Source organism: Cyprinodon tularosa, unplaced genomic scaffold, assembly GCF_016077235.1.
Source record: "Cyprinodon tularosa strain WSP-4 unplaced genomic scaffold, ASM1607723v1 ctg595, whole genome shotgun sequence".
Classification (NCBI taxonomy): Eukaryota; Metazoa; Chordata; class Actinopteri; order Cyprinodontiformes; family Cyprinodontidae; genus Cyprinodon; species Cyprinodon tularosa.
Genome location: NW_024039335.1, coordinates 86,788 through 99,862, shown reverse-complemented (window position 1 = coordinate 99,862; position 13,075 = coordinate 86,788). Strand labels below are relative to the sequence as shown.

The following is a 13,075-nucleotide window of genomic DNA, read 5'->3' as shown; positions in this document are numbered from 1 at the left end:
AGTGCATTTCTTCTTGGATTGAGAAGGTAAAAGTGGAATTTTGCCAATGGAACAAGACAATTTATATTAAAAATAAGAAAACGTAATTCATTGTCTTATTTCAAGTGCCTTTTATCTAATTATCTTACTTTAAGAGTAAAAATACTCATTCCAATACCAAATTTACCCAAATAAAGGGTAAATACACTTAATTTAAGATATTTCTACTTATTTGTAGATCGTTTTTCCAGTGGGAGGGTTTTATTCACCTTCTGTACGATTCTGGATCATTTTCTTTCACAGCTCTTCAAAGTTCTACTAAAGTCAGATGTTACCAGAATATGTTTTTTTTTTTTTTTTTTCTGCAATTAATTGGATTTTAATTCATTTAAAAAAGACGAAGACTAAGAAAAAACAGGAGATTGGACTGGATGTTTTTAGTGACTTACAAGCAAAGTGCCTGAGTAGAACCAGAACCCTTAAACAGAGTCCATGACAGAATAAAACCACCTTAAAACCCCTTTGAGTTGATCTAAGCTCCATACGGCCTAGTGTCCCAGCTAAACCTGAATAGATTCCGCTCACATCTCATACTTGTAGGACTCTGGACCAGAACCAGTAATGTTTACGTTCTGTTCAGATCCGCTCCATCTGCAGAAGAACCGTAATGTTCCCGAGCAGCAGAGTCTAAGGCCGTTTCTCAGTATGTGTACTTGTGCGTTCTCCTTTGCTAATGAAACATCATCAGCTTCAGCCCTAGTACTCTTCTAATTCACAAGAACAGACAGAGAACGGACAAAGCCCCCAGATGTTATTCTAGCACCTCCCTCTTTACCCAGCATGCATCAGAGCAGACCTGTCCGTTCTTGAGATTGACAGCTGTCCCAGCATGCACTGCGGCAGCAGCAGCTTCCAATGAAGCACTCGCAGAGTATTAAGTTAAGAGTTCTCTTTTCTGTCGCTGTTGTTCTATAAAAGTACGGTTTAAGATAATTTGAGGCGAGAATATTATACTTTAAGCTTCACTATATGGCCCATTTACTGATTTAGTACGTAATCTAATTTAGTGCGGAGCTCTGAGGCTAAACGCAGCCAGGGCTAACGTCACCCCATCTGCTGCAGCCCTCTCTCTGCATAGCCGTTTGTGAAATACCGCTGAATGTGAAGTACCGCTATGATGGAGGTTTGATTGATTTATTTGGCAAAACGTTCATTTGATTTGTTTTTATCTGAGTGTGTTAATTATTATTCTCCCACTAAATGAAAACAGTCATGATTTATTATTATCTAGAGACTATTAATAACAGGAGGTGAAATGCAGTGGTCTGTGCTACACACTGTGGGTCTAGATACGGCCGAGACGGAGAGGAAGTGGGGGGCGAGTTTAGTCCGACGACGGAGGGACATGAGGGCCAAAAAGAGCGGAGATCCAGGTGGAAAAAGGGTCCCAGCGTTCTCGCGCACCTCGCTCTTCTAGCGGGTCAAACTTCATGAGTTGTTTTCCGCAATTTCGGTCTTGAAAACAAAACAAACTGGCCTCCTGTCTGCGGCACTGTTTGCCATCAGCTACAATTTGGCAGAGGAGCAGCGGAGCGTCTGTGGAGGGGGCGGGACATCTGGAGCCGAGGTATTGCATTGCACTCATTGCACTGATTATGTGCAGTATTTTTTGATGCAAAGCCTTTCAGAATCTATAACGCAGTGAATGAGGTTTTAACAGGAATAGGTTGTGTAAAACTTTTCTACTTCTGTTATTTTCTGTAGTTTCTCAAAAAAAAAAAAAAAAGCATAACGATATTACAGCTTTCATGGATTTATTTCAAATTTGAAAGGCCTGTAAGGTGTTAAAAAAAAAATGAACCAATTAATCGAATCGAATCGTATCGTGATGTATTCTTGAGTATCGAAAATAATCGAATCGTTGGGTCAGGAAATCGATACTGAATCGAAAAGCCATGATGGGTGTGATTTACATCCCTACTAGGAGATAGTGTTACGATCTAAAAGTTCCCTATGGAACCTCACATTTGGCTCTTGGTCTGTATCAGCATCCCTCCAGGTATCCGGCAGCACCATGTCTGGTTCCGCTCCAGGTTTCTTCCCGTTAAAGCAGAGGAATGCAGAAACATCTGAATGCAGTCAGCTGGGTTTCCCTACATAGCCAATCTGTCTGTAGGACTGGATGATTTTTTTCCTACGATGCACGTTTAGATGATGTGCTGTGAATCACCTGAGCTGCTCTGGGCCCCCTGTGTCTGCAGGACCAGGCTTTGGGCGAGCTGGAGAAGAACAGCGATAAGCTGCAGCAGCGCACCTCGTCATCAGACAGCAGCCAGCCGGCTCACCTCCACCAGCTGCTCTGCTCTCTGCAGAAGCAGCTCCTGGCCTACTGTCACATCAACGCCGTCACAGAGGTATGGAAAGAAAGCGCTGTCTGTGACTGCAGCAGACGCACCCATCTAACCCAGATCGCCGCGTTTCCTGCAGAACTCCAGCAGCGTGGCTTTGCTCCACAAGCACCTGCAGCTCCTGCTGCCTCACGCCACCGATATCTTCTCGCGCTCCGCTGCCCTGCTGAAGGAGAGCTCCTGGAATGGCAGCATTCGAGAGAAGCTCCAAGGTGAGCAGCAGCCCCCTCCCCCCCCCGGAGCTCTGTCCTGTTTGGTTTCATCTGCTCATCCGTTCTTCTGTCGCCTCCAGATGTGATCTTCGTGTCAGCGGCGGGCAGCATGCTGTGTCAGATCATCAACTCGCTGCTGCTGCTCCCGGTTCCGGTGGTGAGGCCGCTGCTGAGCCACCTGCTGGACCTGCTGCCGCCGCTGGACCGACTCAACAGGCTGCTGCCGGCTGCGTCTCCGCTGGAGGACCAGGAGCTGCAGTGGCCTCTTCACGGTCAGACATAATGTTGGATCTGATTGGCTCTTTGTTCTGGGTGGGAAACTCAAAACCGGGTCACTCCCTTCTTCTGTTGCACTATAGCTATGATTTTAGCACAAGTAAACCTTAATTTGCTGTTAGCAGGAGATGGTTCCTTGTTAAAGGCAGCTCTGTGTCTCACCTTGAAGGTTCTTTCTCCGGTTCTTTTTCCTGAAAAGAGATCACTTGGGACAAACTCTTTAAATAACGCTTCATAATGTTTATGTATTAAATAACCAGGAGACCTGACAACAGATTTTGATAATAATTGTAATCTTACTCAGATTAGAGAAGTTGCCCAGGGTTACAGAAGGCAGCTGCTTACCAACCGGGCTCACTTCTGGGGAAGTGGCTCTGACAAACAGGTAGCGAAGCATTTTCTGCATGCTCCATCCATGGCTCCAGCTTTATCAAATCAATATCATATTACACTCAGGGCTCAATGTTAACCATCGCCCCATCTCCCGGGGCAAGTAGTTTTTATTGTCGGGAGAGTACAAATTTCATTGCATTTGCCTGGCGGGCAAATGCAATGATCGCAAAAAATTATATTTATCACTCAAAATTACTTTAAATCACCGACATTCGCTGAAAACGATCCACAAGCGTTGCCGGCACCATTTTTTTTGTTTTGTACACATTCTCGCGTGATTTGAAAAAGCCGCGTGATTTTCCGCTAGATGGCGTGATTTTTCTCTCCTTGGGGAGAGAATTCTGCAGAGCAGCAGCTGGGTGATGAATTTAATCTATACTATAATACACGCTAGATTAAAAATGATCTGCAGGGATTAGGAAAATAATAATAATAACTTTATGCACACAGTGAAAATATTTCTATCATATGGCAGTCTTCTGTACAGTGGTCATACATTTAAAAATGTTCATTACATTTTTTTCTCTTAGACATTGGAGTGGTGCATTTAAATGTTATAGAGCTAAACATGTTAAATTGGTGAGTAGTAGTAGTGTAAGTTTTTAACCTGTCAAATTTATTTAAGATTTTTAACATTACTATTTATATTTTTCCAAGCACACAACAGTTTAAAGCAAAGTTTAGTTTGAAAAGAATGTGCAGGAAGGATTGAAAAGCATGTTAACACGGTAATGTAGGCTTGAGTTCATTATCTGACGCATGCATATACACACCAGGAACCTGGAAACTTACTGAATTACAAAAAAACATTTAAAAAAACAAACATGTTTCATTGATATATATACAAAAATGAATATTAGGAACTATATTTATCAAACATTATACTGGGCAAGTAAAAATTGTTTCTGGGCAAATGAAATGTGAAAGCCACTTGCCCAAAGGGCCAAAGTGGCTTTCACATTTCCTTAACGTCAACCCCTGACACTTTGTTCTTAGCTGAAGGACACCACTCTCATTCCATTCCCAAATCTTTGCCATTTGCAGAATGAAGATTATAACTGTATATAGCTTGACCGAGGAACTGGCCTAATTAGATAAACTATTGGGGAAAACGTCAGTTCTGATACGCAACAGGCAGCTAATATTAAGGAGTAATAAACTCTCACATCATCAATGATAATTATCCTAACATCCTGAATCTGCTTCACATCGACTGCAGAGACGAAGTCATTCCACCTGAGTGAAGTTGACCCCCCCACCTTCTTCAAATCAGACGAAATTAGTGTCAAACGTTTGTGCAGCAAGACATTTTTGTTTGTGCTGCTTTGGCTTTGAAGATATTAATGAAAATGTAAAGGTCAAAAGGTCAACCAGCCCCCCCACCTTCTTCAAATCAGACAAAATTAGTGTCAAATGTTTGTGCTGGTTTGTGCAGCAAAAATTTTCGTTTGTGCCGCTATCGTTTTAAAGATATAAAGAAATATCTCTAGAGGTCATCAAAGGTCAACCAGCCCCCCACCTTATTCAAATCAGACGAAATGGGTGTCTCCTTGAACCCCAGTCGGCCTCGGCAGATGGCCCCTCACACTGAGCCTGGTTCTGCTGGAGGTTTCTTCCTGTTAAAAGGGAGTTTTTCCTCTCCACTGTCGCTACAAGCATGCTTAGTGTGGGGGATTGTATTTGAGTCAATGAGTCAATGCAATCAACTGGTTTTCCTTAGATAGAAAACTTTGTATCAATTTGACTGTATGATCTGGTTGAACTGTAAAGTGCCTTGAGATGACATGTGTTGTGAATTTGGCGCTATATAAATAAACTGAATTGAATTGAATTGAATTGAATTAACTCAGCTCCGTTTGTGCTGGTTTGTGCAGCAAAAAGTTTTGTTTGTGCTGCTTTGGATTTGAAGATTTGAAGAAAGTTGGGGGGGCTGGTTGACCTTTGAAGACCTCTAGAAACATCTCTTTATATCTTTAAAATGAAAGCGGCACAAATGAAAATTTTTGCTGCACAAACGTAGCCCAAACGTTTGACACTAATTTTGTCTGATTTGAAGAAGGTGGGGGGGCCAACTTCACTCAGGTGTTAATTCCACAAAATCAACCCACTGTCGATGCTGAAGTCAGCAGGACGGTGGGATCAGGGTAGATCGGTTTCGGCAGACATCCATTGATCAGATTAGAACCTGAATACTTCTCTGCTGCAACAGGTTCAGCCAATCAGAGGAGGCCTAATCTGCTGTTGGATCCAGGTTCTAATAGAGGCTGGAACCTGCTGCTGTTGAAGAGGGCTGTAGGTTCTAATAAGGGTTCTGAGCTAAGCGGCATTTGGGTGTCAATAATCCTTCCCGCCTGTCCAGGTACGTCGGATGTGGCCGAGCCGGCCGCAGGAGCGTCGCTGCCGGCGCCAGCGCTGTCCTGGGTGTGGCTGGTGGACCTGGAGCGGACCGTGGCCCTGCTGGTGGGCCGCTGCTTAGGCGGGATGCTGCAGGGCGCTCCCACCTCGCTGGAGGAGCAGGACACCGCCTACTGGCTCAAAACGCCGCTGTTCAGCAACGGCTTGGAGATGGACACTGCTCAGCTGGGTACCGACCGACCCAATCCCTGCATTTAAAGAATGTTCTGACCAAGAAGATCCTTTAACTCTGAACCTTTTCCAGATTCCTGCATCAGCTCCATGCTGGAGGCGGCGCTCTCAGGGAACGAGGAGCAGAAGCCGATGGACTGCCCTCTGCAACCGGACCTCGGCGTTCTGGTGGACCTGGCTCTTGGTTCCTCCAAAGAACCAGCCAACAGTCTGTGGATCAACATGCAGGACTATGCCCTGAGTAAAGGTCCGCTTCTGGTCCTGTAGCGAGCCGCTCCTCACCATCGAACCAGAGCTGGTTCTGACCGCTGTTTGTTCTGTTGCAGACTGGGACAACGCGTCCCTGAATAATGAGTCCCTGCTGGACACCGTCTCAAGGTTTGTGTTGGCAGCTCTGCTGAAGCATACGGGGCTGCTGGGCCCAGCCTGCGGCGAGGGAAGGTGAGTGACCCGTCCGCCACGCTCCCGTTCCCCGTCTTCCTCTGCTAATCGACCTGCTCTTGTTTCCCCGGTAGGTACCAACCGTCCAAGTCTCTGGCAGAGGTCTATCGCAGCGTCTATAAAGTACGGAACCGCCTGCTGGCCTGTAAGAACCTGGACTTCATCCAGACCAGGTCTTCGTCTCGGGAGAGACGGGTGAGTGAGCGACAACCAGAACCAGTCAGACCCAAAATGGTAGCAGGATGATTATATTCTGCTAATCCTTCTGCCGCCGCAGATTTCAGACAACCAGGACTCTCTGGACATGGACCCCCAGGAGCACTCGTTCACCCGCACCATTGATGAGGAGGCGGAGCTGGAGGAGAGGGCCGACCGTGAGAGAGAAGAGGGACACCAGGATCAGGACGAGGAGGAGGAGGACCGGGATCACGAAGTGATGACGGCTGGAAGTACGTACGCCGTGCTTTGATGCGTTCGCTGCTTCAGAGGTTTGCATCAGCTGCTGTTTTAGCTCCAGGCAGACGGACTGAGCTGGTTCAGATCAGTCAGCGTTCAGTTAAACTCACTCTGGAGAAGATGATCCGCCTGCCTGCAGGTTTTGAGATCCTGCTCATCTGCTGGAAGGAAAGCTCTTGTGTCTTTCTATGTTTAATGCTTATTCAGCGCCGTAGAAAGAAAGAGTTACGACAGACCCAGTCACCTGGTTCATGTTGTCCTAATAGTTTCAGAAGATCTCAGTACCGTCGGTTTGTTTGAACGGCTGCTGACGGAGCTAAAAAAGAAAACTCAATTCAGTTCAGTTTATTTATATAGCACAATTCACTTCATGTCATCTCAAGGCACTTTCCAGTTCAACCAGATCATCCAGTCAAATTGATTCAAAGTTTTCTATCTAAGGAAAATCAGCTGATTGCATCGACTCATTGACTCTTCAGCAATCCCTCACACTAAGCATGCTTGTAGCAACAGTGGAGAGGAAAAACTCCCTTTTAACAGGAAGAAACCTCCAGCAGAACCAGGCTCAGTGTGAGCGGCCATCTGCTGAGGCCCACTGGGGTTCAAGGAGACCGAAGAAGAGATGCAAAAGGAAACTGTAAAAGGTGGCCCCGTCCAGGAAACACACAGCCAGGCAGACAAGCTCCGAGCAAACTCCCATGTCAGAGGATAAAAGAGAGCACATCCAGTTATTCACAGTCAGAGAAACAGGACTACACTGGAAAAACAGGCAGATCTCGAACATCTATAAACAAAGGCGCTGATGGCAGCAGCACAGCTGATATTTCTCTCCAGGATGGAGTCACAGCCAAACAGGAACAGACCAGATGAAGCTACTATGAGAAAAAGCAGAGAGAGCAGAACGTTAGAGATTGAACTAACAGATTCTGCAGAGTGGGAGAATAGAGATAGAATGATGAAAAAGGGGTCCCTATGTCCTCCAGCAGTCTAAGCCTATAGCAGCATAACTATAGAGATAGCTCAGGATAACCTGAGCCACTCTCACTATAAGCTTTACCAAAAAGGAAAGTTTTAAGCCTAGCCTTAAAAATAGACAGGGTGTCTGCCTCACGGACTAAAACTGGTAGTTGGTTCCACAGGAGAGGAGCCTGATGACTAAAAGATCTGCCTCCCATTCTATTTTTAGAAATTCTAGGAACTACTAGTAAACCTGCAGATTGAGAGCAAAGTGCTCTGTTAAACCGGTCTCTAAATTTTTCCTGCAATTCTCAGTAATTATTGAGCAATAATGAGAAATGATTACTTCACTGACTTTATTATAGCATCTTATTAGGAGCAGCAGAGACATTAATCTGTTCTCAGACTTTGAGGGAGACGATATACACATATTGTAGAACGGATGAGAGAACGTATTGATAGATCAAATGAAGTGTTGATATAAGAATAGAAAATATTATCACAGCTGCAATTTCCTGATGAAAAAAGTGGAGGAAATAAAATATTTCTATTAACGTATTAAAGCTGAGCGTAACATCTATGCTGACCCATTTTTGGACCATGAGCCACTTGACTTCCTCTCTGCTCCTTCCTGTAGAAGTCGCTTGGACTGTCGTACCTCTCTTTCTACGGTGCTGGTTTTAGTAGAATTTGACCTAAACAACCATAAGCCTGTTTATAGTCTGTCTAGTTGAGATGAGGATGTTTTTAGCTGTGGTCCTGGAAGCTCTGGAGGCAACGTTTGTGGCTTTGTTTGTTTTCTGAACGGTGATTTAACCTCCCTAATGTTGGTCTGATTGCTGGAAATGACTGAGCATCTGCAGACGAGGCGAGGCATAGAGATGCAGCTTGTTGCTTTGATTGTTTTAGCTGAACCTTCCAGCTTGCTGCTCATCCTCTAACCCTGCATCTGTGTGTGTGTGTGTGTTTGATGCACAACACAGAAATCTTTCAATGTTTCCTCTCAGCACGGGAGGTAGCTCGCAGTCGGGACAGAGAGCGGGCCAGCAGCAGTACGGGCCTTGGATCTGGCTCGGGATCTGGGTCCCGGAGCGGAGCGGCAGCATCGGGAGGAGGAGAGGAGGAGGTCGCTCTGTCGCAGGAGGAGAGGCGGGGCAGCGGGGGTCTCCCGGAAGGCCAGGATGTCTACACCGCCGCCTGCAACTCCGTGATCCACCGCTGCGCCCTGCTGCTGCTGGGGGTCAGCCCGGTTCTGAGCGAGCTGAGCAAACAGAACCAGGAGGAGGGCCTGGCTCAGTCCGCCACAGGAACACAGGAATGTCTGGGCTTCATGACCAGGTGAGTGTAAAGTTCCTAAACCATTCAAACCACTCCAAGGTTATAATCTGAATCCGATGAAGCTGTTGTTCTGAATGTTTAATTACATCAATCTATGCAGCCCAGGCATTTAAACCTGCACAGTGACCATCCTGCCAGCTGAAGTAAATTCAATTTAAAATCCAGGTTCCCTTGGGAGCAAATGGATTCCTGTGTATTTACTGCGGTCCTGCGTGAACAGAGAGAGGCTGGCAAGCTGTGATTGGTCAACATGGCTGCGTGTTTGCTGCAGAGTTAGACGCTGAGTGCAGCGGGGCAGAGCCAAAAGCTGCTAGAGCTGGTTATGCATGATGAGGGTGGTGGGGAAAAATAAAAGCATGATTAATACCTTTATTATCCCAGAGATTAAAAGTTATTCGCTTCCTCGTCTTTCTTTCTTTCCCTCCTCCTTAAATGTGACATAAAACCTGCCGACTGTAATAAAGTCTGCTGTGAAGTTTGCTATTTTAAATTTCAAAACTCTACAAATCTTGACCTGGAAAAGTCTGGAATTCCCACCTGGAAAACGTTAGATCAGTCGCAGCTCCTCGTACTGAAAGCGTCACGTTTCTATGGTCCGTTTATTTCAGTCTGACTGGAATTTGACGGATGGTCTTGGTTTAGTTTAAGATCAGCTATAAACGGGGACAATGCCTTTAAAAAAACTAATATTTCTTAAAAAAGATTCAATGCAATTAAAGAGGAAAATATCTGAACACAGAGGGTTCCTTTAAAGTCATGTTTGGAACATTTCCAAACAATCATGATAATCACTGCATGATAATCACAGTGAAACACGTTTTAAAAGACTTAGACCCAGCTAATTTGGTTCTGACGTACAACAAAGGTTTCAAATAAGTCAGAAAAGCAGTGAAAAATATATACCGTATTTTCACGACCATAAGGCGCACCGTACTAAAAGCGCAGTCTCAGCTATGTGTGCCATTACTGTATTTAACACACACATAAGGCGTGTGTTAAATACAGCAAAGCTGCTTCAGCCGCGCGTCAGAACTAATCTGGTACAAGCAGCAAAAAAAAAAACGAAGCAGCAGACGCGATTTTGCTGCTCTTGCTGCGTCCGGTGTGAACGTAGCATTACTTTGAACAGCCGGTTCACACCGATGTCGAGCGGTTGGAGTTCCTTTGTCAGACCACCTGGAATAACAGCAAGCACAGCGTTCATTTGTTTCACCATGTTTTTCACATCAGCTGTGAGATGGGCACGCATGGAGTCACAGATTAACAGCGATGGTGATGCGTGGAAAAAACCACCTGGTCTCCTTACATTCACCTCCCTCAGCCACTCTTTCATCATCTCCTCAATGAGGAGATGAGGAGTTCTGCATAAAGCGCATACCTGTTTCTTTATAGGGCGCGGGTTTTATATACCGGTACATGTCCTCTACTTCGTTTAAATACCTCTACTGCATATTTGAAAATAGAGTGGGAGCAAAACTGAGTATGATTGTGCTTTATTCATTATTTATTACAAAGTATTAATCAAACCTGGGAGCTGGCAGCGAGACAGACACATCGCTGATGATCAGAGCGCTGTGATCGCTCCTCTGAAACAGTTTATTGACGCATAAATTAACTTAAAATGCAGAAATCTGCCGGCAGAATATGTTCGCTTTTATTATCCTGCTGCCTGCAGTTTGGATTATTTAGATGAAAAACACCTACCAGCCGCCGCGGTGAACCGCAAGGAGGCGACCCGGCCAGAGGCTGCTGTTGAAGGGATTCCTACTGAGAGTGCACCGCTGGTATGTGGGGGTCTGAGCGGCTCCGACAGAAATAATACTGGAAGGCAGGATGGTAATCTGGATGAACTGACTGCAATGATTAAGTTTTCAGGTGTATTTTCTCACTTAAAAACATTTTAAAACTACTTTATTCCCACTGATCACAGCAAATATAGCTGCAAGGCAGAGACAGGATAGAGTAGCTCCGCCCAACGCGCGTCAGACACACTTTTGCACCGCGCAGCCAGAGCAGCAAAGCTGCTTCAGCCGCGCGTCAGAACTAATCTGGTACAAGCAGCAAAAATGAAGCAGCAGACGCGATTTTGCTGCTCTTGCTGCGTCCGGTGTGAACGTAGCATTACTTTGAACAGCCGGTTCACACCGATGTCGAGCGGTTGGAGTTCCTTTGTCAGACCACCTGGAATAACAGCAAGCACAGCGTTCATTTGTTTCACCATGTTTTTCACATCAGCTGTGAGATGGGCACGCATGGAGTCACAGATTAACAGCGATGGTGATGCGTGGAAAAAACCACCTGGTCTCCTTACATTCACCTCCCTCAGCCACTCTTTCATCATCTCCTCAATGAGGAGATGAGGAGTTCTGCATAAAGCGCATACCTGTTTCTTTTATACACACTCCACGCCCACATTTCCCCCTTTAACGTTCTCATGGCGGTCTCAACAACGTCCGCAGTAACAACACACATAGGGCGCACCGCACTATAGGGTGCGCCGCACATTTTGAGGGGGAAAAAAAAAGACGTTTATATGCGCCTTATAGTCGTGAAAATATGGTATAATAAATATTGAGCAAATCTACAATATTTTAAACTGCTGATGAAAATAAACTGATGGACATGCTCGTATCTGTTTATCCTCATGAGTTGGCTGATGATGATGAGGAAAGTGATGAAATGTTTCTGCTTGTAGGAGCGAGAGTCTGAGTGCAGAGAGCCGCTCTGTGCAGAACAGCCCCGGCTACCGCCTCATGAAGTCCAGGAGCGAGTCGGATCTGTCCCAACCAGAGTCTGATGAGGAGAGCTACAGCCTGGTAAAACGCACGCCGCCTCCTGCCGTTGCTCCGCTCCCATTCCTCACTGTGTCCATCTAAAATCCTGGCTTCTCTCCCGCAGAGCGGACGAAGGAACGTGGACCTGGACCTGGCCTTCTCTCATAAGAAGCGAGGTTAGTGATCGCGTGAAGCTGCTGATTCCCAGCGTGCGCCTGTCAGTGTTGTCGTTCATGTGTTGCTCTGTGTCTGTCTCTGGTTCCTCTGGGCTCAGTTTATTTGCTTCTTTTGGGGCGTTTCAGCCCCAAACGCAGGAGGAGCTACAAGCAAGTAAACGATGGCATGTTTCCTCCTTCCTTCGCTCACAGCTCTGCTTCCTCCACATTCATTCTCCATAACCTGTCAGAACCACAACCATTCTGCCGGGGTGGGGGGGTCCTGCTTCCTTCTGATTTTCCTTCCTGAACGTCCTGTTCCCTCGTGGTGAAGGTTCTGAAAGAGTGGGGGAAAAAAATCACTCCAGGCTCTACAGCTTTTAATTACCCGCAGATTCAGCGAATGAAACGCTGATTTAAACATTTTTCAGCTGTTAGATCTGATAAAAAGATTCAGAATTGATTAGAAAGGTTTAATTTCTCTGTGAGGGATGAAGCAGGATGTCCAGCTGCTAGAGAAAGGAACCAATCAGTTGACTGAACGACAGCGGTTCATAAAGCAGATTTCCTCTGGCATGACTCTGCCACACCTAAGGTGTCTTCCTTCCTACTGTAAATGCACGCATACGGAGTCGTACCTCCTTCTCACCTGACTGACGAGTTTAAAGGCTATTAGAAGGAGGATGGAGAACCTGGATCAGGGCGGGAAGGAAAATATAGCTCCATTTCCACTACCCTTGAAAAACCGATCCATGCTGAGACCGGTCCGAGCTCGGGTCAGTTAACCAGGCCGAGCTCGGTTCTGACGACTGTTTACACATCACGCTATCTCGCCTCCTAGTGACGATCTGCGGTATTACTGCCAGTATTGAAGGAGGAAATCAAGCAGCTGGTGGCGGTAATGCACTAAAAGTTGTTTGCCAACTGCCATAAAACACAAGAAGAAGAAGACGAAGGAGGAGGAAATCAAGCAAATCAAAATGGCGGCGCCCGTTACATTCAGAAAGTTATGCTTATTATTGCTGTACTTCGGTGTTATTATTTAAAATGCCATTATTTAAAATGTTGCGTGGAGAAGATTTCAAATATTGTTTATGGTT

The 13,075-nt window shown here is 45.7% G+C and overlaps 1 protein-coding gene across 1 annotated transcript in view; it reads left to right on the top strand.

Annotated features, from left to right (window-relative positions):
• The window catches only part of herc1 (HECT and RLD domain containing E3 ubiquitin protein ligase family member 1), an 85,264-nt gene that overhangs the window by 21,460 nt on the left and 50,729 nt on the right, over nt 1-13,075 (top strand). Inside the window, exons 15-25 of the mRNA XM_038306861.1 lie at nt 2,241-2,393; nt 2,467-2,599; nt 2,680-2,871; nt 5,628-5,852; nt 5,928-6,101; nt 6,181-6,295; nt 6,370-6,490; nt 6,573-6,744; nt 8,692-9,046; nt 11,742-11,862; nt 11,945-11,996. Coding sequence (XP_038162789.1) covers nt 2,241-2,393; nt 2,467-2,599; nt 2,680-2,871; nt 5,628-5,852; nt 5,928-6,101; nt 6,181-6,295; nt 6,370-6,490; nt 6,573-6,744; nt 8,692-9,046; nt 11,742-11,862; nt 11,945-11,996 — 1,813 coding nt within the window. The remainder of the gene's footprint in view (nt 1-2,240; nt 2,394-2,466; nt 2,600-2,679; nt 2,872-5,627; nt 5,853-5,927; nt 6,102-6,180; nt 6,296-6,369; nt 6,491-6,572; nt 6,745-8,691; nt 9,047-11,741; nt 11,863-11,944; nt 11,997-13,075) is intronic.